Raw genomic sequence first — 18,814 nt, 5'->3', positions numbered from 1 at the left:
AGGACACAAGCAATTCTGGGTAAATCTTCTAATTTGGTAACAGTAGTAATACCTACCACTCAGATACTCTGAAAGTAATTTATGAAAATGTACTTTATCTCCATTTTACAGCTCTAAAACCTAACAGAAAGTGATTAAGTAACTTGGTCAAAGACATACAAAAGACAATGGTAAAGTTAAAAAAAAAAAATCTAGTTCTCCAAACCTCTAGTCTTATACTCTAATCACAAGCCAACAATGTCTATTTGATTATTACATATGTGATTGGAGTTTTTCTTTCTTTACTGGTCAGGATTTTGAAACCTCACTAATGCATAATTTTAATTACCATAATAGAGTACGATAGGTGGTAAGATACACAATAAGGTAATTAAAATGTTCACTCCTGAAGCACATATTATTGTAATTACGAGAAAGGTCACTCTTTGATCTGGAACCAAAGCCTCTCAATTACCTATGGCATTAACTAGCATGAAATGGCCAGATGCAGTAACCTTTTTGTATGAAACAATGAAGAACATGTAATTGTTTGGATCCTATGGGTGCCTCTATACTGCACTTTTACCTCAAAATAGCATATTTCAAAATAAAGCACTATTCTGACAAGTCCCTTAATCCTCGTGGAATGAGGGTTATAAGGACACCAGAATGGTGCACCTGTTATTTTGAAATATATTTTGAAATAATGGGTGCTTTTAAAGATGTGAAATAACTATTTCAGGATACTTCCAGTATCCCTAGTGTTGAAAACAAGGTTGGTATTATATGCTATGGGAAAAATATCAGACCTCTTCATTAAGTTTGTGATAGAAGCTTTCGTGCATTTTCTGTACAAAACAGGCTGAATATGACAAAGATTAGTTATGAAAATCCAAGAAATTCCAAAGCACATTGCCAACTGTAAAAACGCCTTTCTACTACTTACAAATTCGGGGGTAGTGAATTAGTAATATGGGGCAAAAAGTTTTCACTAGTAAATGAGACAAAATTTCAAGGTTTTGTGTGTCCAATCCTTTTCTCTCCCGCCCCGCCCCCCCCCCCCAGACCTTCCCTGGGCTAGCAGGGGCCTTTCCTCTCCCCCTGCTACCTGCAGCTGGCAGGGGCCTTTCCTCTCTCCCCACCCACAGCAGGCAGGGGTCTTTCCCCCTCTGGGATGGTTGCTTTAGCCAATGCCTGGTAGGGAAAAAGGGTTTGGGGCAGGCTGCTTACCCAGTCTGGTGGCAGGCAAGATGGTGAGCCCCATCCCCAGTTGGCCACTTTCATGGAGGTCCAGCTGCCCCCAGTGGTCACTCTGCAGTATAGCTCTCCCCTGCACTTGCTGTCCCCAGTGGCCACTGTATCACAGACCTCCTCTCTGCTCCCTTTCTTTCCATGTTATGAAAAATGGTCCCATTACTCAGGTCCTTAGCTCAATTAATTTTGTTTTGTTTTTTTTACACAAAATGAAAATGTACATGCTTCATTTAAATCATGGGTGGGGAACCTTTTTTGGGTCAGGGACTACTGACCCACAGAAAAATCAATCACACAGGTGAGGGGGAACCCCCCCACAAATCCTCTTACTGATGTGGCCCTTGACTGACAAGGAGAAAGACACTCCCCTCATACACCAAAGCCTCGAGGGGCCCAGCTGGGAAGATTTTATGTGCTCCAGCCCTGCAGTGGAACAGCGGGGGTCTGGAACGCCAGCACCAGCTCCCCAATGCTGGTGGTGGGCCCTGAGCCTCAGAGACCAGATCCAGTCAAGCTGGGGGCCACATGTGGCCCTCAGGCCTTAGGTTCCCTACCCCTGATTTAAATCTTTGCACTGGGGTGGGGTTGAGGACAAGGAGTCCACTTTACAGACTGCCCCAGGGAGAGAGAACTACTTCAGCAACTCTTATTGCAGCAGCTTGGGCCCAAGTGAGAAGCACCTCTCTATGGCTACTGCATGTTCCTCAGCTGGACCAAGTCCAGGTTCATCTGCCCCCTGCACTCCTAGTCAGAATGAGGAAAGCAGCAAACTGTGCACTCCCCCCCCTCCCTGCTCCCTGATGAAGGGGACTAGCCAGCAATGTTTCCATACGAACTGGGGGAGGTGAAGAGCTTCAGTCTCCCCTCCTCCCTAAAGGGCACCTGCAGCTGAGAGGCTCGGGGCTCAGGCAGGCCCTTTTCACCCGCCTAGTGATGCAGTTTCTTTCCTTTATGGTTTTATGAAAACCAATCCCCTTCCAGACACATCCCGTTTTCCTGGCACAACTGAACCCTTACTTTGCTTTAAGTTATAAGAGAAAGCTGTATACTAAATTTGGTGGTCTTAACTCTTACCATTGAGGAGGTTTTTCTAGACAGACAAAAGGAGACACTCTCAAACTCACTCAGATACATAAGATTTGCATTTTTGCACATGAAATCCTAAGATACAAGAATCCATTTTAGAACTTCTCTTTCATCAATCTGAATTAAATTTTCAGTGACTACTGTATATTAAAGATTACCTTATTTTATATCAATATACCAACACCCTTAGCTGTGTGTTCATCTTTTTCACTCCTTTCTATCCATGATAAAAGCCTAAATGGCAAATTCATCTCTTCTCATTGCTGGTTATAATTTGGCCATTTTGAATGGAACACTGCTTTACATTCGGTCACATAAGTAGTGAGTTTTTTGCACGGCCTGACAACTCCTTTTTAAGTCATTGATATGCTATCTTGCCTTGGGCAAGTCATCTTCTTCAAAACCATTCCATGGCCTCATCTGTAAATGGAGAAAAATATTAACCTCCTCTGTCAAAATAGGTGAGAGCACAGGGATTGCATACCTCTCTGTAAGTGTTGAGTATTTAGCTCTTTTAGTCCTCATGCTGCTTCACTTGGCTTAGTTTTGATCATACTCCTCTCTAATCCGATAGGCACAAATACCTCCAGCCTACATTTATGTTCTGCTTTCTTGATGGTATTTCCAAACTTCCTTGATAGTTTCAGTCTTTAGCTTTTTGTAAATAAGGACTAAGTCTTATATGGGCTTTTTAAAACAGAGAACATGCTTGCACGTTTGAATGCAGCACAGGTTCCATGAAATGAGTCACGAAGCTTTGATTCACCTTTTCACCCTAATATTCTTGCTTTAATTTCTTGATTTATGTTTTTACAATCTCCATATTCATCCTGATTTTAATATTCAGCTCTTCAGTGATTATTTCAACTATGACTGTCATCACCCAGTTCTTCGTTTTATATTAATGGCCTTTTTTTCTCATTCAAATTTCCTAAAGGTAATTCTCAAGGCAAGATTTTGGAAAGAACACTACCTACCTTTACAGTACAATTAAGCCCCTGTAAACAGAGATTCAGCCTTAAACCAGAATTTCTTTGGTTTTTGCATCTTTAAAATGAGAACTTACTGTCAACTGAATTTCAATTCTTACAGTTTAAAATGCAAGTAAGATACTAGATTAAGTCTAATTTCAGAGAAGCACCATATTTGGGATAGCATAACATTAACCAAATAACCCTTTAAAGGCAATGGGAATAAAAAGTCAACAGTACATGGGTGTTTTGTTTAAAAAAAAAAAACCAACAACATATGACATGTTGGAGAGCAATGAAATCTGGCTGATAACTATACTCCAGTGAAATGTCTCATAGTGTAAAATGCTCTACCTCGTATGCATATGTGGTGGGTTTTTTAGCACTTGTGTGACATGCTTCAGTTGGCACAAGACCAAGATTAATCACCAAATTTCATCCAGTGGTTGGATCATTAGCTTCCCTAGCTTGAGCTGGTACTGACAGGATTCCAATACATAAAAAGAATGTGTGAAAAGATAAATGGTATTTTATGCTAATTAAAATGAACAATGATCATTACAAATGTAAAGTACTCGAGACAGGAGTCAATTAACTAGTTCTAGGAAGCTCTTCCAACACAAACTACATTTACCATTTTTTCAAAGAAAATTTGAGGCCAACTTTCTTCTGTTCTGTATTTTGTTGAAGCAATATATTCGTTGACACTTGATAATTTTAGGACTTGATGCTTTTTGATTTGAAGACTCGGTATAGTGAAGGAATTATCTCTATCAACAGACATTTATGTTAGGACAGGTCAAAAGTAAACAACGAAACCATCCCAATCTTTTTAAAAGACTGCGATGAGTGGGATAAAATGGGTGGCTAATGTCAGGTGCCCCTAAGGGAACAAACAGAACAGGTAATCATCAAGTAATCCATCTCCTATTACCCATTCCCAGAATCTGACAGACAGAGCCTAGGGATACCATTCTACCCATCATGGGCTACGTCTACACTGTCGCCTTCTTCCGGAAAAGCTTATGCAAATGAAGCGCAGAGTGGAATATCGCCATGCTTCATTTGCATAATTAATTAGCAGCTTTTTTGCAAGAGGCTTTTGCACAAAAACAGCTGCTAATTAATTATGCAAATCAAGCACTGCAATATTCCACTCCGCACTTCATTTGCGTAAACTTTTCCGGAAGGCTACAGTGTAGACGTAGCCATGGCTAATAGACACTGAGGAGCTATTCTCCATGAATTTATCTAGTTTTTTAAAAAATAATTGGTTATCGTCATTGGTCGACAAATACCTTTGATGTCGACCCCCGCGCGTCCAGACTATCGCCCTGAGCCGACAAACAGCTGATCAGCTGTTTGTCGGCTCAGCGCGGCAGCCCTGTAAATTTAAATGAAGCGGCAATTATTTAAATTGCCACTTCATTTTCCTCTGTCTGGTAGCCTAATCTACATGCCTCTGGCGACAGAGGCATGTAGTCTAGACGTACCCTTAGACTTCACAACTTTCTCCAGCAAGGAATTACACTGGTTGACTGTGCAATGTGTGACATATTTCCTTTTGTTTAGAACCTGCTACTTATTCATTTCATATGGTGACCCCTAGCCCAAAGGAATAAATAATTCTTTATTCACTTTTTCCACACCAGTCGTGAATTTATAAACCCTTATATCCCCCACTTAGTCATCTCTTTTCCAAGCTGAAGAGTCCCAGTCTTCTTAGTCGCTAATCATAAGACATCCATTTCATACCCCTAATCATTTTTGTTGCTCTTTTCTAAGCTGCTTCCAATGCCAAGATATCTTTTTTAGATTAAACGACCACATCTGCATGCACTATTCAAGATGTGAGCATACCATGGATTTATATAGAATATTAAATATTGTTTTGTTTTTAATGATTCCTAACATTGTTTACTTTGACCAGTACTGCACACTGAGTGGATGCTTTCAGAGAACTATCCCACAATGACTCCAAGATCTCTTTCTTGAATGGTAACAGCTAATTTAGTTCCTATCATTTTATACATATAGTTGTGTTTTCCAATATGCATTATTTTGCATTTATCAACATTAAAATTAATCTGTTACTGTGATGCCCACTCACCTAGCTTTTGCAAGCTCCTTTTGAAGTTCTTCCCAGTCTGATTTGGACTTAACTATCTGCAAATGTTGCCCTTTTTCCAGATCATTTATGAATATATTGAATAGGATTGGTACAAGCATGGAGCCTGGGGGGGACACCACTCGTTACCTCTCTCAATTCTGGAAAGTGACCATTCATTCCTATCCTTTGTTTCCTAAGTACACTATATGCACTAGATTCCCCCTTGTCTACATGCTTGTTGACTGCCTCAAAGCCACAACAGCCCATTTACAAAGCATCCCAAATCACCACAAGCACACAACCCAATGTTTTAAACTCTGCCCTAGCATCCAATAAATAGATTTCAATTCAAGGTCAACTTTTCCCTCCAATTCATGACTTTTTACAGCAATGTTAACTGCAACAACAAAACTCTCACCCAGAAGCAGACTGATGAGCACTGTTTTCTCAGGAATTGGGCACCACAACCATGTAATTCACTCCTAGCAGAGAACTAAGCTAACTAATACTGGTTTGTGTGATATAGGTTAAAAGGTGTAGTAGTCTGTCTAATCAAGGGGTGACTCAGGTAATTCAACGGTAGACGTTAAGGGAAATAATGACAGGGTTCTTAAAGGGCCCCATGTAGTTATTCTTCAGAAGGTACCACTGAAATGAGTTCCAAATGGGAAATCCTCGGGGCTCCAAAGGGATACGGTGGATCCCAGAGTGTGAAGAAAAGCATACACCTGCAACCTGCAATGTAGTATTCATTCATCTCAAAATTAGGCATTTTATTACACGCCTCCCCCCACTTTTCAATTTTCGGCACCTCTGCCAGTGCGCACAAAGGCTGTTCCAGTAATTTCCTAGCTATATGTAAAGGTACACTAGCTATTTTCCACAAGAGTGGGTTATTTTCAATTAAAATCAGTTTAATGGATTTCTTTAAGCTCTAGCATTTCAGCAGCAAATCAAAAGTGGTCAACAGTTTTTGGATACAGTGGAAAAAAAGATAGTTAGTAAGTCTACATAGCCCATATAGTTTGCTGATTTTCAAACACTGGTAAGCAATGTTACAATGACCAAATAGCAAGAACTAAAGAGAGTCTCTTTCGTGCATGAATCAGTAAGTCAGATTACAAACTTACCAAATCATTTTTATTCCAGATTCTTACTAGTCTTTCCAATTTTTAACCACATTTGCTATTTCAAAAGTCGATGCTTTATACAACAATATGTGGATTTTCAGTAACTAAATGATTGGTAGTGAAAAAAACATAGGGCACAACTGTAAATTCAGCGCAGTTGCAACTTGTAAATGTTTTTCATTCATGCCCCTTGGAAATGCTCTGCAAAGCTGAAAGGTTGCTTCCAAGTCTCTTTTCTTTGCTCACTGGGCCAGAAGAGGCATTGGAAGGGCAGTTTGCTCAGATTGTATTGTGTGAAAACATTTCATGAACCATCGGTAGAAGGCTGGAGCAGCCATGAGATGAAGCGAGTCTCGTCTAGAATGAGCAGGAAAAGGGGTGGGGAAGATGAGAATCCTAAGGGCTTTGTCAAAGTCTTCAAAGATCTTCCTCAATACTATAAGCTTCTATGTTGGCTACCAACTGCTTCAGGACAACAAATGTAAGGCTCTTTAAAGTAGCAGCTGCAGCAACAACACATTCCTCAGCAGATATTACTGAGAGAAGGAAATGACACACGAGGGAACATTTCCTCTTTTATACGGTTTTATTTTGTAGTAAGATCCATGTATTATATAAAATATAACAGGAAAACTGAACAAGTCTATAAAATAAATTGAGTCTAGATGACAAACCACAAGAGCTCTGCTTTTGCAGTTTATGTTGATGTCACTAGAACTCTCATGTACTGATAGCCTTGTATTTTACAGTTATCTAGTGTATGAACCTACACAGAAAGCTGATATGTCTCAGAATTAAGCTATAATTAAGGTGACAGATGTAGAGAAAAATGGCTTTCCTAAGCCACAGCTGCCCTTGACACAAACAGTGATGACAACTATGTTGTGATGCAAGTTACATCAAGCACCTTCCAAGAGCCTCTGACAAAGGGATTCACACTGAGCATTTTGAAGGAAGGTTCAGAAAATACTGCAGTGTACCAGTGATTCCTCCAAACTCCTGTGAATGCCTATTGTAGGTTTGTGGGTTTTAATAATATACTGTAAGCATGACACCAAACCTAGGAGGTAGGTTATAGGAAAAGTTAGGTAAGCCAAAAAAAATCCCTTTAGATTTAGAGTCATTGAACTGCCAAGCAGGAGGCTACAGCAATATAATCAATGACCTCTTTCTCTCACACTAAAAATCATCTGTACCAAACTCCTAATTTCTAGTGCCCTTGAGAATGACGTTGTCTTGTCCACTTCTAGTAGTTGCACTTATGGCACTGGAACAGCTCAAAATCCTTTAAGCAACAGTATGTTACTGTGCAAAACTGATGCAGTAGACTGTTACCAACTAGACATCCAAATTCAAGAATTGACTCAATCTAGCTCTTCTCTTAACATTAGCAAGTAATATTCCTGGGAAGTACTCCCACAATCAAGAGGAGAACATTCTGCTTAGTCTATGTGGAATAGGTTGAACAAACATCAGCTCTATAATAAAGGATTTGAAATTAAGGCTAACAGTTGGCTAAGGTTAAGGAAGGAGTAGAGGAAGACAGTGAGAGAAAGGAATTTTAGAAAGGAAAAAAAGCAAGCTCTTCTAGGTCTGATTTCTTAAAATGTTACCATACCAAGCAGGCTGTAGATATCCTGTCTTTGGTATCATTTGGAATCAACATGAAGTTGATTGCAAATAGCATGTGAACATTTTCAACATGGAAGAGATACATATTTGCAAATGCAATCATTAACACAGCAAATTAAACCCAAGTCTTAATGAAAGACTGCCTCAAGCTAATGAAATGTGGACATGTAAGACTTGCATTTTTCACCACTTTCTGTGCACAATTTAGTGGAAATAAAAAGTAACAATTGTAAAGATCTGTTTTACTTCTATTTCTGAAGGCAAAAGGAAGGGTAAGTAGAAATGTTCTCCAATTTGTTCTCCACAATATGTACACCCACACCATACACATACGCACATGCACGCACCCTCAAACTGCACTGACATCTCTTATTTTTTGACCAAAAAAGCAGATCCTGGGAGTAAGTGCAAAATGCAAAATCAACTGACAGAAAATGCTGAACAAACAGCATAATTAAAATACAAAATATTTATATTAATGAACTATTAACAGGTGATGTTCTCTGTTTCTGTAAAACTTTGGAACCACATAGCTGATTTCTTAAATCTAGTCCATGCCAGCTTCCAGAACTATTAATGATTTAATTAGCTTCATTCTTTGATGCTTCATCAAAGTTTTCTACGAGATCTGAAAGAGATGGAATAGCTATTAATTTTACATAATGATTACATTTTTTTACCTATATATTTGCAAAAGGAGTAGCATTTGCATAGATGAAGAACTTGAGGCATAGGAAGGTTAATATCTAAATCTCTAAAACATCCACTAATTTTGGAAGCTCAACATGAGATACTTAGATCTGATTTTCAGAGCCTTGAATGGTGACAAGGTGCCACAGAACTCCTGCTTGGTTTTGCTGCTTTTCAGTGGGGTTATTGATGACTTCACCTGGATTGAGTGCTTAACACCTTTTAAAATTAGGATCTAGGTGTGAAGTTGGGTAGAAACTTTAGAACACATCAAAAAGACCTTCAAAGTTACACAGCATGTCAACTCTCCAGACTACCTCTTCAGTGCCTTAGCTAATATACTATGCCGATGCATAGAGAAGATCATTGTGTTAAAAACAAATGAACAATTTCCAACAACTCAAAAGAACAAGGCTGAAAAGCAGCAGCACATGACTATACATTCCCAGGTAAAGATTCTATTTTTTTTTTCTTTGAGAATTTTCAGAACTTGGCAGTAGGTAAAGCTCAATATCTATTTATACAGAAAGAAGCATGTATTTAAACAGTGTAATCTGAAAAGATAATCCAATTTAGTTAAATACCTGCATTTTAACATCCCTAATTCGAGTAGTCGATAGAATTTTTATGACTTCTCAATGAATTCACAGGCAGCCTGACTCAGTTTCAGCTCACAGCGGGTGTGGGACCAAACCCTACTGCATTTCTGCAATTTAAAAAGCACTAGGAGCTGGGCAGCCTGCCCCCAGCTCCTACTGCATTTTAAATTGCAGAAATGCAACGGGGTTTTGTCCTGCACCTGGTGCAAGCTGTAACTCAGCCAGCCTGCTCGCCCAGCTGGTAGCAGCCCCTGTGATTAGGGGACCCAGCAGGAATTTGGGACCTCCCGTGCACACCGACTGCTGCTGCAAAGCAGTCCCTGCCAGTGGCCGGGTCACTGCAGACAGGGGCTGCTTTGGTACAGCAGTCCATGTGCAGGGGGAGGGGAGGGGTCCTCAACTTCCCACTGAGACCCCCCCACACACAGGGATTGCTGCCACGAGGCAGCCCCTGCCTGTGGCCAGGTGTCTGGGGACAAGGGCTGCTTCACTGCAGCAGCCTCTTCTCCTCCCCCCGCCCCGCCTCTGACAGAGGCAGTGGCAGGGGGAACAGGGAGGGAGAAAGGAAGCACCACAGAGATGGTGCCGGGGGGAGGGGAAGAGGTAAGACTGGCTTTTAAGCCAGCTCCCCCCCTTGTTGCCTCTGACACAATTACTAATACTTCAAATTCATTTGGCAATTTATATCCTGAAACCACTGTACAAATACTAAATAGTTAACCCTCCCAGCCTGCCTGGAGTATTTATCCCTTTTTCACAGATGGTAAGACACAGATAAAGTGGCCTGCCCAAGGCCACGCAGTAAGTTAGTGTTAAAGCTGAAATTCAAGTGTGCCTTCTCTCAATTCCATGATCAGTCCATTATACCAAATTGCCTCTCTAAATGCAAGAGAATTTTAGCTGTACAAATCGAAATATATATCCAAACAATAACCAATAATCTAAAAACTGAAGAAATAGAATGCGCTAGTAAACCTACCCGGGACATCATCATCTTCTTCATCAATGTCTTCGGATTTTGTTGCTTTGCTATCCAACACTATAAAAAAGTTTTGTACTAAGTATATGTTTTAAGACAGTCTCATTTACATAATACTTGTCTCTCTCAAAAGAAAAAACATAATATATCAGTTAAATCAGGAAGCAGGCAACTAACTTCTGATTTCTGTTGGAGGTCACTACTACAGGGAGAGAACATTCTGAAAAGTACAGCATTTCCCTTCAGGAGTCCATAACACATCTATCACTCCATCGTAAGTTATATTTAAATAAAACTACAACTTTAAAACTACTGGTACCTTCTACATACAGCATACCTGACAAATCTACTCAAAAGTGCAGAAATCTACAGAACAGAACAATTCTTTCTTACCAGTTTTCCTATCTGTTACTCACAAGAATTCTCTAACATCTTAGGAAGCATACTAAATGTGGACTGGTTGCAAGGATTTTTATGCATCAGAATGGGCTGACTTCTTGATTTGAAATTTAGACACTGGGTTTTTCTCCCTTATGGCTACTAGTTACAGAAAATTATTTGGTGTTTCTGTCTTAAATTGAACTCTGTGCTTTTCTAAAACATAGGGAAAACAGAAGAATTAAAATATATATCTAAATAGTCTTGGCTCTTTCGGGGATGGCTAACTTTGTTGGACATTAGAATAATAAGGTATTATCTAGTTCCATTTTACATCTACATATTTTATGCTTCCTTGAGAGCTTGTGCAAAAATATTTTATTTATACTTTCTAGAAAGTCTGAAATTAGGAATCTCATTCCTCTGTTTGCATGAATGTGGCAGTAAGGACTCCTAGTTTCATCGATATGCAAGAAGAAATTAAAAACTAAACTTCAATACAGCAGTTAACAATACTAATAGCACTGTGTACGAAGTTAACTGATTAAGAGGCCTGCAATGGGGGAAGGGGCAACTGTATCAGGGCCCAGTGATCCCAATCTCTGTTGCAATGGTGGCAGCTGGAACACCAGGCCCTTTAAATCGCTGGCAGAGTTCTCGGCATTGGTCTAATGTGCCCGTAAAAATCTCCAATGTTAGAGATTCCACGACCTCCTTAGGCAATTTGTTCCAGGGTTTAACCACCCTGACAGTTAGGAAGTTTTCCCTAATATCCAACCAAAACTGCCCTTGCTGCAATTTAAACCCATTATTTCTTATCCTATCCTGAGAGGTGGTAACAATTTTTCCTTCTTATAATAACCTTTTATGTACTTGAAAAATGCTATAACCACTTTCAGTCTTCTCTTCCCCAAACCAAACAAACCCAATTCTCTCGTAGATCATGTTTTCTAGACCTTTTAATAATTTTTGTTGCTCTTCTCTTGACTTTTCCCCATTTGCCCACATCTTCCCTGAAATGTGGTGCCCAGAAAGGAACACAATACAGCAGCTGAAGCTTAATCAATACTTAGTAGAGCGGGGAAGAATTACTTCTCATGTCTTACTTACAAAATACATCCCAGAATGAGGATTGCCATCTCTCTTTCCTAAGAAAATTTATAGATAGCCTAGCAATTGTTAAGCAAGTTCAAAATGAACAAGATTCAGAGAACAAAGATGAATTCCCCAAATTGAATGTTACATTCAAAACGCCAGTTCCTGCTCCCCACCACATGCCCCTCTTTTAGTATTCTGTTGTGATGGCACAATACACATTGCATCAAGGACTGTACATCTTTCGGTAAGACAATGCCTTTAAACTACAGGGGATCCACGCTATAAGTCCAAGATATGTTCCAAAAAACTTGGACTTACAGCAAAACAACTAAAAGTGGGGAATTTTTTTTCCTGTGGCTGACTTCCAATTAAGCAAATTGGGGGTAGCGTTTTGCACGACTTATAGCAGGGAATGGGAGGACTTATAACGCATCAGTACATACAAATGTCAACAACTTTAGTGTGGAACGGATGTATACTGGGGCGACTTATAGCAGGGACCCCCTGTATTAGCAATGTATCTAGCTTCAAAGGCTTTACGAAGTGATCAGACACTGGGATATTAACTAGGTGCAATGAAAAAAGGAAAGTGTAATTTAGTTTCATTTTTAATGATCTGAGAATAAGTTGAAAATGGGAGGAGAGGTGGTGAGGATTGCACTCATCCTGGATTTATAGGAGGAAAACATTTTGTTTGATAGGCCTGTGATTACTTCAAAATGAATTCCTTAACAAAAGAAACTGATTTCTATATCTAGGTGAACCTTGAATTAGTTAGTTTTATGTATTTAAAGCAGCATTTTAGGAAAATCTCACTACAATAAATATTCAATATTGAAGTGTCGCTTTAGCAAAGCAAATTATGTTTAAAAGAGTCAATTAACTAATTTATTCCAACTTAGTAGTATGCATTTTCCTGAAATAATTTTATCCCCAGAATTGTATCTGTATAGCTACCACTAATCTTTTATTTCCGCCTATAAAAGTTACTTCAAATCTTGCACAAATTTCTATCAAGTTAAAAGTTTCAGTTTAGAAATAATTTATATCAATATACCTTTTTGCATTTCATTTGATATTCCTGAAACTGGAAGATATACTTCATCGAGTTACAAAACCGTACACTTCAAATTGGAAAATATTTAAAAAACACAGTACAACTGACAAACCTTGTCACTGAGGAGATTTGCCTTTTTCCACGTAAGTGGGCCTACGTAAAAGAGTCTTGAAACAGACTGAAAATATGCCTTTTGTGACATTACTACAACACTGTTAAGTGGGTAGCAATATTAAGTGAAGAGCAGAATGGTTTATATCATGGTGATATTCATGGGAATAGAAAGTAGTTTTAGAACTTATAAAAATCTAATGTCTACTGGCAAGCCAAACAAAATAAATTTAAAGTTAATGATCACAATGTTATAATTCAGGGGGATTTAAGTGCCTACTCACATCATAAAGTTGTAAAACATTAAGTCTAAGGCAGTTTCAGACACACTGTGATAGTCAAGATGTTAGGAAAAGTAGCATAATTAATATAGAAGAAAACTAGCTTGCATGAGAAAGTCGTATCTCATAAGAACAAGGAAAGTTTACCGTGAAAATAGTTTGTGTTTCACTAATCCAAATAAATCATCTAAAGTATTAGGCCAAGTATAAAGATTTCTAGAGGACCCAAGTCACACAGGCACTTTGGAAAATTCTTCCACAAACCTTTTCCAAAAGGAGAAACATATTTTTAAAATCTTCAATAAGACGTTCCAAGTAGGGACACCCACCTTGTCTTGGGAACTGTTCAGCTAACTTCCTGAGACTTGTTAAACTGTCAGCACCAAGCTGGCTTAAGATTCCCGGGAGCATTTCTGTGATTGGTTTAGCCTCTGCATGACCAGTAATTGCAAAAGTGTTAGCGGAAAGGGAAGCTTGGACCTTGGGGTTGTTGAAATGAATAACTGTTCCATCATCTTTTATCATATTCACCTATTTAAATACAGAACAATTAGTACATTTAATGCATGTCACTAACATATGGTAATATTTTTGACTGTACAAATGCTGCAAAACAACATCGTTTTTATTAACAATTTTAAATATTCAAGACTACTTTTAGAGAATTTAGAAGTCTTTACAATTCTTTGAGTGTAAAAAAAAAAAAAATTAGCCAAACCTGTAAGGGAAATGGAATATAGGTTCATAGCAGGACATGCAAATGTAATGGAAATGCAAAAACTCAAACTGGACGTTGCTTTATGAAACTAGTATTCAGATAGACACATGAGCAACCAATGGATTAGTGTGTTCTATTGTTACTATACAGTTAAATTAATAGTTTTGGTTAAATCATTGTGCTCCAGGGTATAAGCCAATTACCATCTGGATCAGGAAAGAGATTAGAAAGGGAAAAAAAGAGTTGCTTACTCCCAAGCTAAACACTTGAAAACTTAGGCCCAAATACTGAAATATGATGCAAATAGATGGGCCCCTTTACATGCACAGAATCCTTCTGTAGTCAAAGGGAATCCATTAGAGTTCAGGGATCCGCCCATGCATATCACAGGATACTTAGGCCCCAATTTTGCTAGCATAGACTTCTGTGCTCACACCATCATACTGATGTCCCTTTGCACGTTGGGACCTTCCTTCCTTAACCATAGGTATGACAATTGTTCACTTTTTTTCTTATGAATTTGGATTTACATTCTGCCAGAGGCAGGATGCCAGACTTGATGGACCATTAATTCATTTCTGCCTCTAAACAGGAAAATACCTGGGTTTTGCTTTAAACTAGATGAAGGGAGAAATAAAGAAAATGTAGGTCTTTTTCTTAAGCAGACAAGAAAATAAGTGTAAAATGAGAATGTTTTGGAAATGTCTTTATTTTAATTAAGGAAAGGAAAAGTCCTGATAAACAAACAATAACAGCATATTTATAACAACGTTATAGCTATTCAATTTGTTTTTAATTGAAAAGTTATGGGGAAAAAGGCACAGACTAAATTAAAAACAAATACTGAAGATTTCAGTGTTTAGTGAAAGTTCCTACACAATACAGATTAATTTAAAATAATTTAGAATTAGACTCAACCTGTTTTTAAGTCAACAGTCTTATAAAAAAAAGCTACATGATGTTCTTTATGCCTGGAACTTTTTGCAGTTCTCAAGAGTGCATGGTGATCATTCTCTTACTTGGAAGTCCACTTAAAGAACACACCACTTCTGTGAAGTTTACCATTCTTTATCCACCTCACTGATAAGCGTTCTTACACACTGAGGCCTCAATCTTGCAAGCTGTCCTACAGAGATAGAGCCCTCTAATGTAAATTTGGTTCTAGACAAGTGGTTCTGGCCAACTTTCAGGAGTGAGTGCCTATTCATTAAACTGGAAGCTAGTATTGTCCAGATAACATCCTTTTTTTACCTAGAGCAGTTTGTATCTGAAGAGTTTTGTCTGTATATTAAGATTTTGGGCTCTGGGTAAAGAGAAGCAAGCACTGTTTACCTTAGTATTTTGTATATCACTGAGCACACTAACAGTGCTGAAATTAATAGCCAAAGAAAATTAGGATAATTCATAGTCCCTCTATGGAAGACATAAGTGCTTATTGAAGAAGCGAGCCTCCACGTACACCATACATAATTTAAAATTAATCAAATGCATTATGTTTCTTCAGACAAATCTTGCACATGGGAATCTTGCACATGGGAAGCTAGCTTTTAAGTAGGGATGTAAGCCACCAGTCAACTATCCAATAAGCATAAACATGCATTTTAACATTTCTAGTGTATATTCTGCTATCCTTTACACTAATTATGTAAATCAAGACTAGTTTCACTGAAGTCCGGGAGATCAGACCCAACTTTTCTTAGCACTTCAGCATCTAGCCAGATGTCAATTTATTTTTAAAATGAACAATATAGACAGGGCAAATAATTATACCACTATACCTCTTCAATGCCAGCAATATTGTTTACTGCTAACTTTTTGAGTGAACTCTGAAGTTTTTTATCATCAGCTGTTGCTGTCCTGTGCACCACCTTCTTCTTTCTGCGAGCAGTACCCTGAAAATCAGACAATGAAAGAAACATTAGTCAGCAACTCTGAAGATCTGACACTGCAGTCACATGTACTAATATCAACTAGTTTCAACAAAAGGGAGTTGCTGAGTGCTGCACTTTTATTGTCAAAGCCACTCTGATAATTATCAGGCCTGGGCTGACAACCAGGCTCACTTTTTTAAGGTTCAAAAGCAAACAAAACAGAGATGAACAATTCTCTCCCAAAAGATACACTATTCCACAAATTTTAAATCACATGATGCTCCTCCATCTCTTATCCTCTCTACAGTACACAAAAGTTTTATGGCCCAAAGTTCTTTCCAGGTTATGATTTTTTAAAATTTTGTTTAGTAGTCTTTACCTGGAAATCTTGGTTTCAGGAAGTTTTTTTAAAAACTAAGTCAATGGGTATTATATTGAACATCTTGATATGAATTTAAAAGTTACACTGGCTTATTTAAAAACACAAAAGTATTTTACTACAAGTTCTCAATAAGAGGAAATAGGTACACTTTCCTTCTTTCTCTTCCTTATTTTCCAAAAGTTATTTTAAGAAAGGCACAAAATACATTCTGCCAAAAAGACAATTAATCAAGTAATTTAAATTTAAGCAAATCTTACAAATATGGAAAAATGTATTATTCATATTTCACGCTACAAGCTTCTACAAACACCCTTCCACACTTAAGAACTAAACTTGTGCATGTAAATGGTTAAATCAACATATAAATTTTCCATATATTGGCAACCAACTGTTTTGGATTAAAAAAAAAAAGTGCTATGATCCTGATCATAACATATTATTTCAGACCTCTAAAATATACAATGAAAACAAGACATGGTAGGTGTCTCTATGAATTTGATGTTGTTTTCCTCTTACCTTTCCTCCTATTCGGACCTGAGCTTGAAGCTTAGCTAGTTTTTCTTGATTCATGATGCTGTCTGAAGAATAAGTATATCAATCATATTAGCCTAATGTTAAATTACAAGTTTATTACACAAATAAGCTCAATTTTGTGTGACACTGCTTTTATTTTTTAATAAAAATGGTCATGCTCTTTACATCAATATCATAAGTAACAAGCAAAAAAATTTGCTAACAAGAACAAAAGATAAGCCATATATATAAGCTGTATCATCTAAATGATATAGCACACAAAAGCAAATATGTTTAAATTTCACAGCTTCTGTCAATTTAAGTTACAGTTAGCATATCCTAATTTTAATACTTGTTTACCATCCCATCAGTCTGTGTCTCCCTAACCCCTCTAACAGGTGAATGACAAGCAACTCAATTTACTTTCCAAAACAGCATGCATTTCACAGCAGCAATATCTCAAACTACTGCACTTCATTACAGTAAAAGTGGCAAGGTGACATTGGAAAAGGAAGTCTTCCATAAACTACTTGAAAAGCTTTCATTGCCATTTCCATGATTAATCTCAAACAGCTGTATAATAGCTCACTACATTTTTGAATGCATAAGTTTTATCATACAGTCTATATAAATACCACTGCCTCAATATCCTTCACGCACTACAGAGCTACATACAATATTCAACTCATCCATTATGAAGTTAAAAAGCGTGCCCACTGTCTAAGACGAGGTGATTACTGGCTTTCCTTAAAACCAAAACCAACATGACCAAGAAGCAGCATGCAACACTTTCTGTTTACAGTTCTTTTAGGAGGCATTTAGCTGCTCTGCCCCAGGAAAGCATTAATTTCACTGTTTGGCAGAGAGACACCCCCCACCCCTCCACAACTTCCATACTTGGCAATAAAAGGAAGGTGCTAGGCTCGGGTGGTGGTGGTGCTATTATGAGAAGAGAGCGCAGAGCCTCCTAATGCATTAACAAGAGTTCCCATATGGATGCGTCTTGAAACTAGGGCTGGATTTTGTGGGGAAGCCCCTACAAAGGTGGGAGAAAGAGGTTCATTTTTTTACAGGAGAAAATTCCCCATCGTTTTCAGCAGGAGGAGGAACATAAGAGAGACCCCCCCACAATATTGCCCCGGATACCTGAAGCGACGGGGCGTACGCCCCTGAAAAGGGGGAGGGACAAAATCCAGCCCCGGGGAGCTAGAAAAGTGGTCGGAGCCCAAAGGGAGAGGCCCCCCTTCCCCCCACCATACCCAGCCCGCGCGAGGTGGGAAGCGATTATCGCTCGCTCTTCCCCCATCCCAGCCCCGGGCAGGGGGCCCTGCCAACAGCCAACCCCGCCGCCCCCGGGGTCTACGGTCGGGGAGACGGCCCCTCCCCCATCTCCAGCGCTAAGGGAGGGAAAGGTCCCTGCCCCGGGGCGCCCCCCATCGCCAGCCCTGAGGGGAGGGGGCGAGGCTCCGCCGAACAAGCCGAGCAGCCTTCAGGCAGCGGGCAGGCCCATGCCCCTCAGGGCACCGGCCGCCCCTCCCGCCGACCGAGGCGCGCGAAGCCGCGTAGCGGGGGGGGGCGGCTAATCCGGGGGGGGGGGCTAAAGAACAACGGGAGGGGGGGGAAGGACAACAGAAAGTTCTCACCTGAGTCCGGCAAACCCTCCGCAGCCAACACGCGGTGAGAACAAGATGGCGGCCGCCCCAAGCAGGGAAAGAGAGGGGCACAGAGAAAGGAGGCCGCGGACCACGGGACTGTGAGCCCCGCCCACTCCCCCTCCGATTGGAAGGGACACGGAGCTATTTGCATAACATGGAAAGTTGAAATCGGCTCCTTCCTCTTCCCTTTCGTTTCGGCACGCCCAATCCGCAGAGAGAAACTACAAGTCCCAGCATGCCAGGCGCATAGGAGGACTCTTGAGTCCCGTCGAGGTAGAGCATTCTGGGAATTGTAGTCTCCCTAGGAGCGGAGGTGGTTT

General features: G+C 39.5%; 1 protein-coding gene across 1 annotated transcript; it reads right to left on the bottom strand.

The window, feature by feature from the left end:
• Positions 1–6,526: 6,526 nt before the first annotated feature.
• On the bottom strand, positions 6,527–18,627 carry BTF3L4 (basic transcription factor 3 like 4). Its single transcript, XM_075935969.2, has 6 exons — positions 18,483–18,627; positions 16,843–16,904; positions 15,852–15,965; positions 13,685–13,886; positions 10,431–10,490; positions 6,527–8,790 (listed from the first exon to the last, which is right to left on the bottom strand). The coding sequence occupies exons 2-6, from the start codon at positions 16,894–16,896 to the stop codon at positions 8,744–8,746; spliced, it is 477 nt and encodes a 158-aa protein (XP_075792084.1). The 5' UTR covers positions 16,897–16,904; positions 18,483–18,627; the 3' UTR covers positions 6,527–8,743.
• Positions 18,628–18,814: the final 187 nt, after the last annotated feature.

The sequence above is a fragment of the Pelodiscus sinensis genome, chromosome 9 (assembly GCF_052426305.1).
Source record: "Pelodiscus sinensis isolate ZL-2025 chromosome 9, ASM5242630v1, whole genome shotgun sequence".
Classification (NCBI taxonomy): domain Eukaryota; kingdom Metazoa; phylum Chordata; order Testudines; family Trionychidae; genus Pelodiscus; species Pelodiscus sinensis.
The sequence above is the reverse complement of the archived record's forward strand: the minus strand, read 5'-3'. Positions and strand labels throughout refer to the sequence as shown.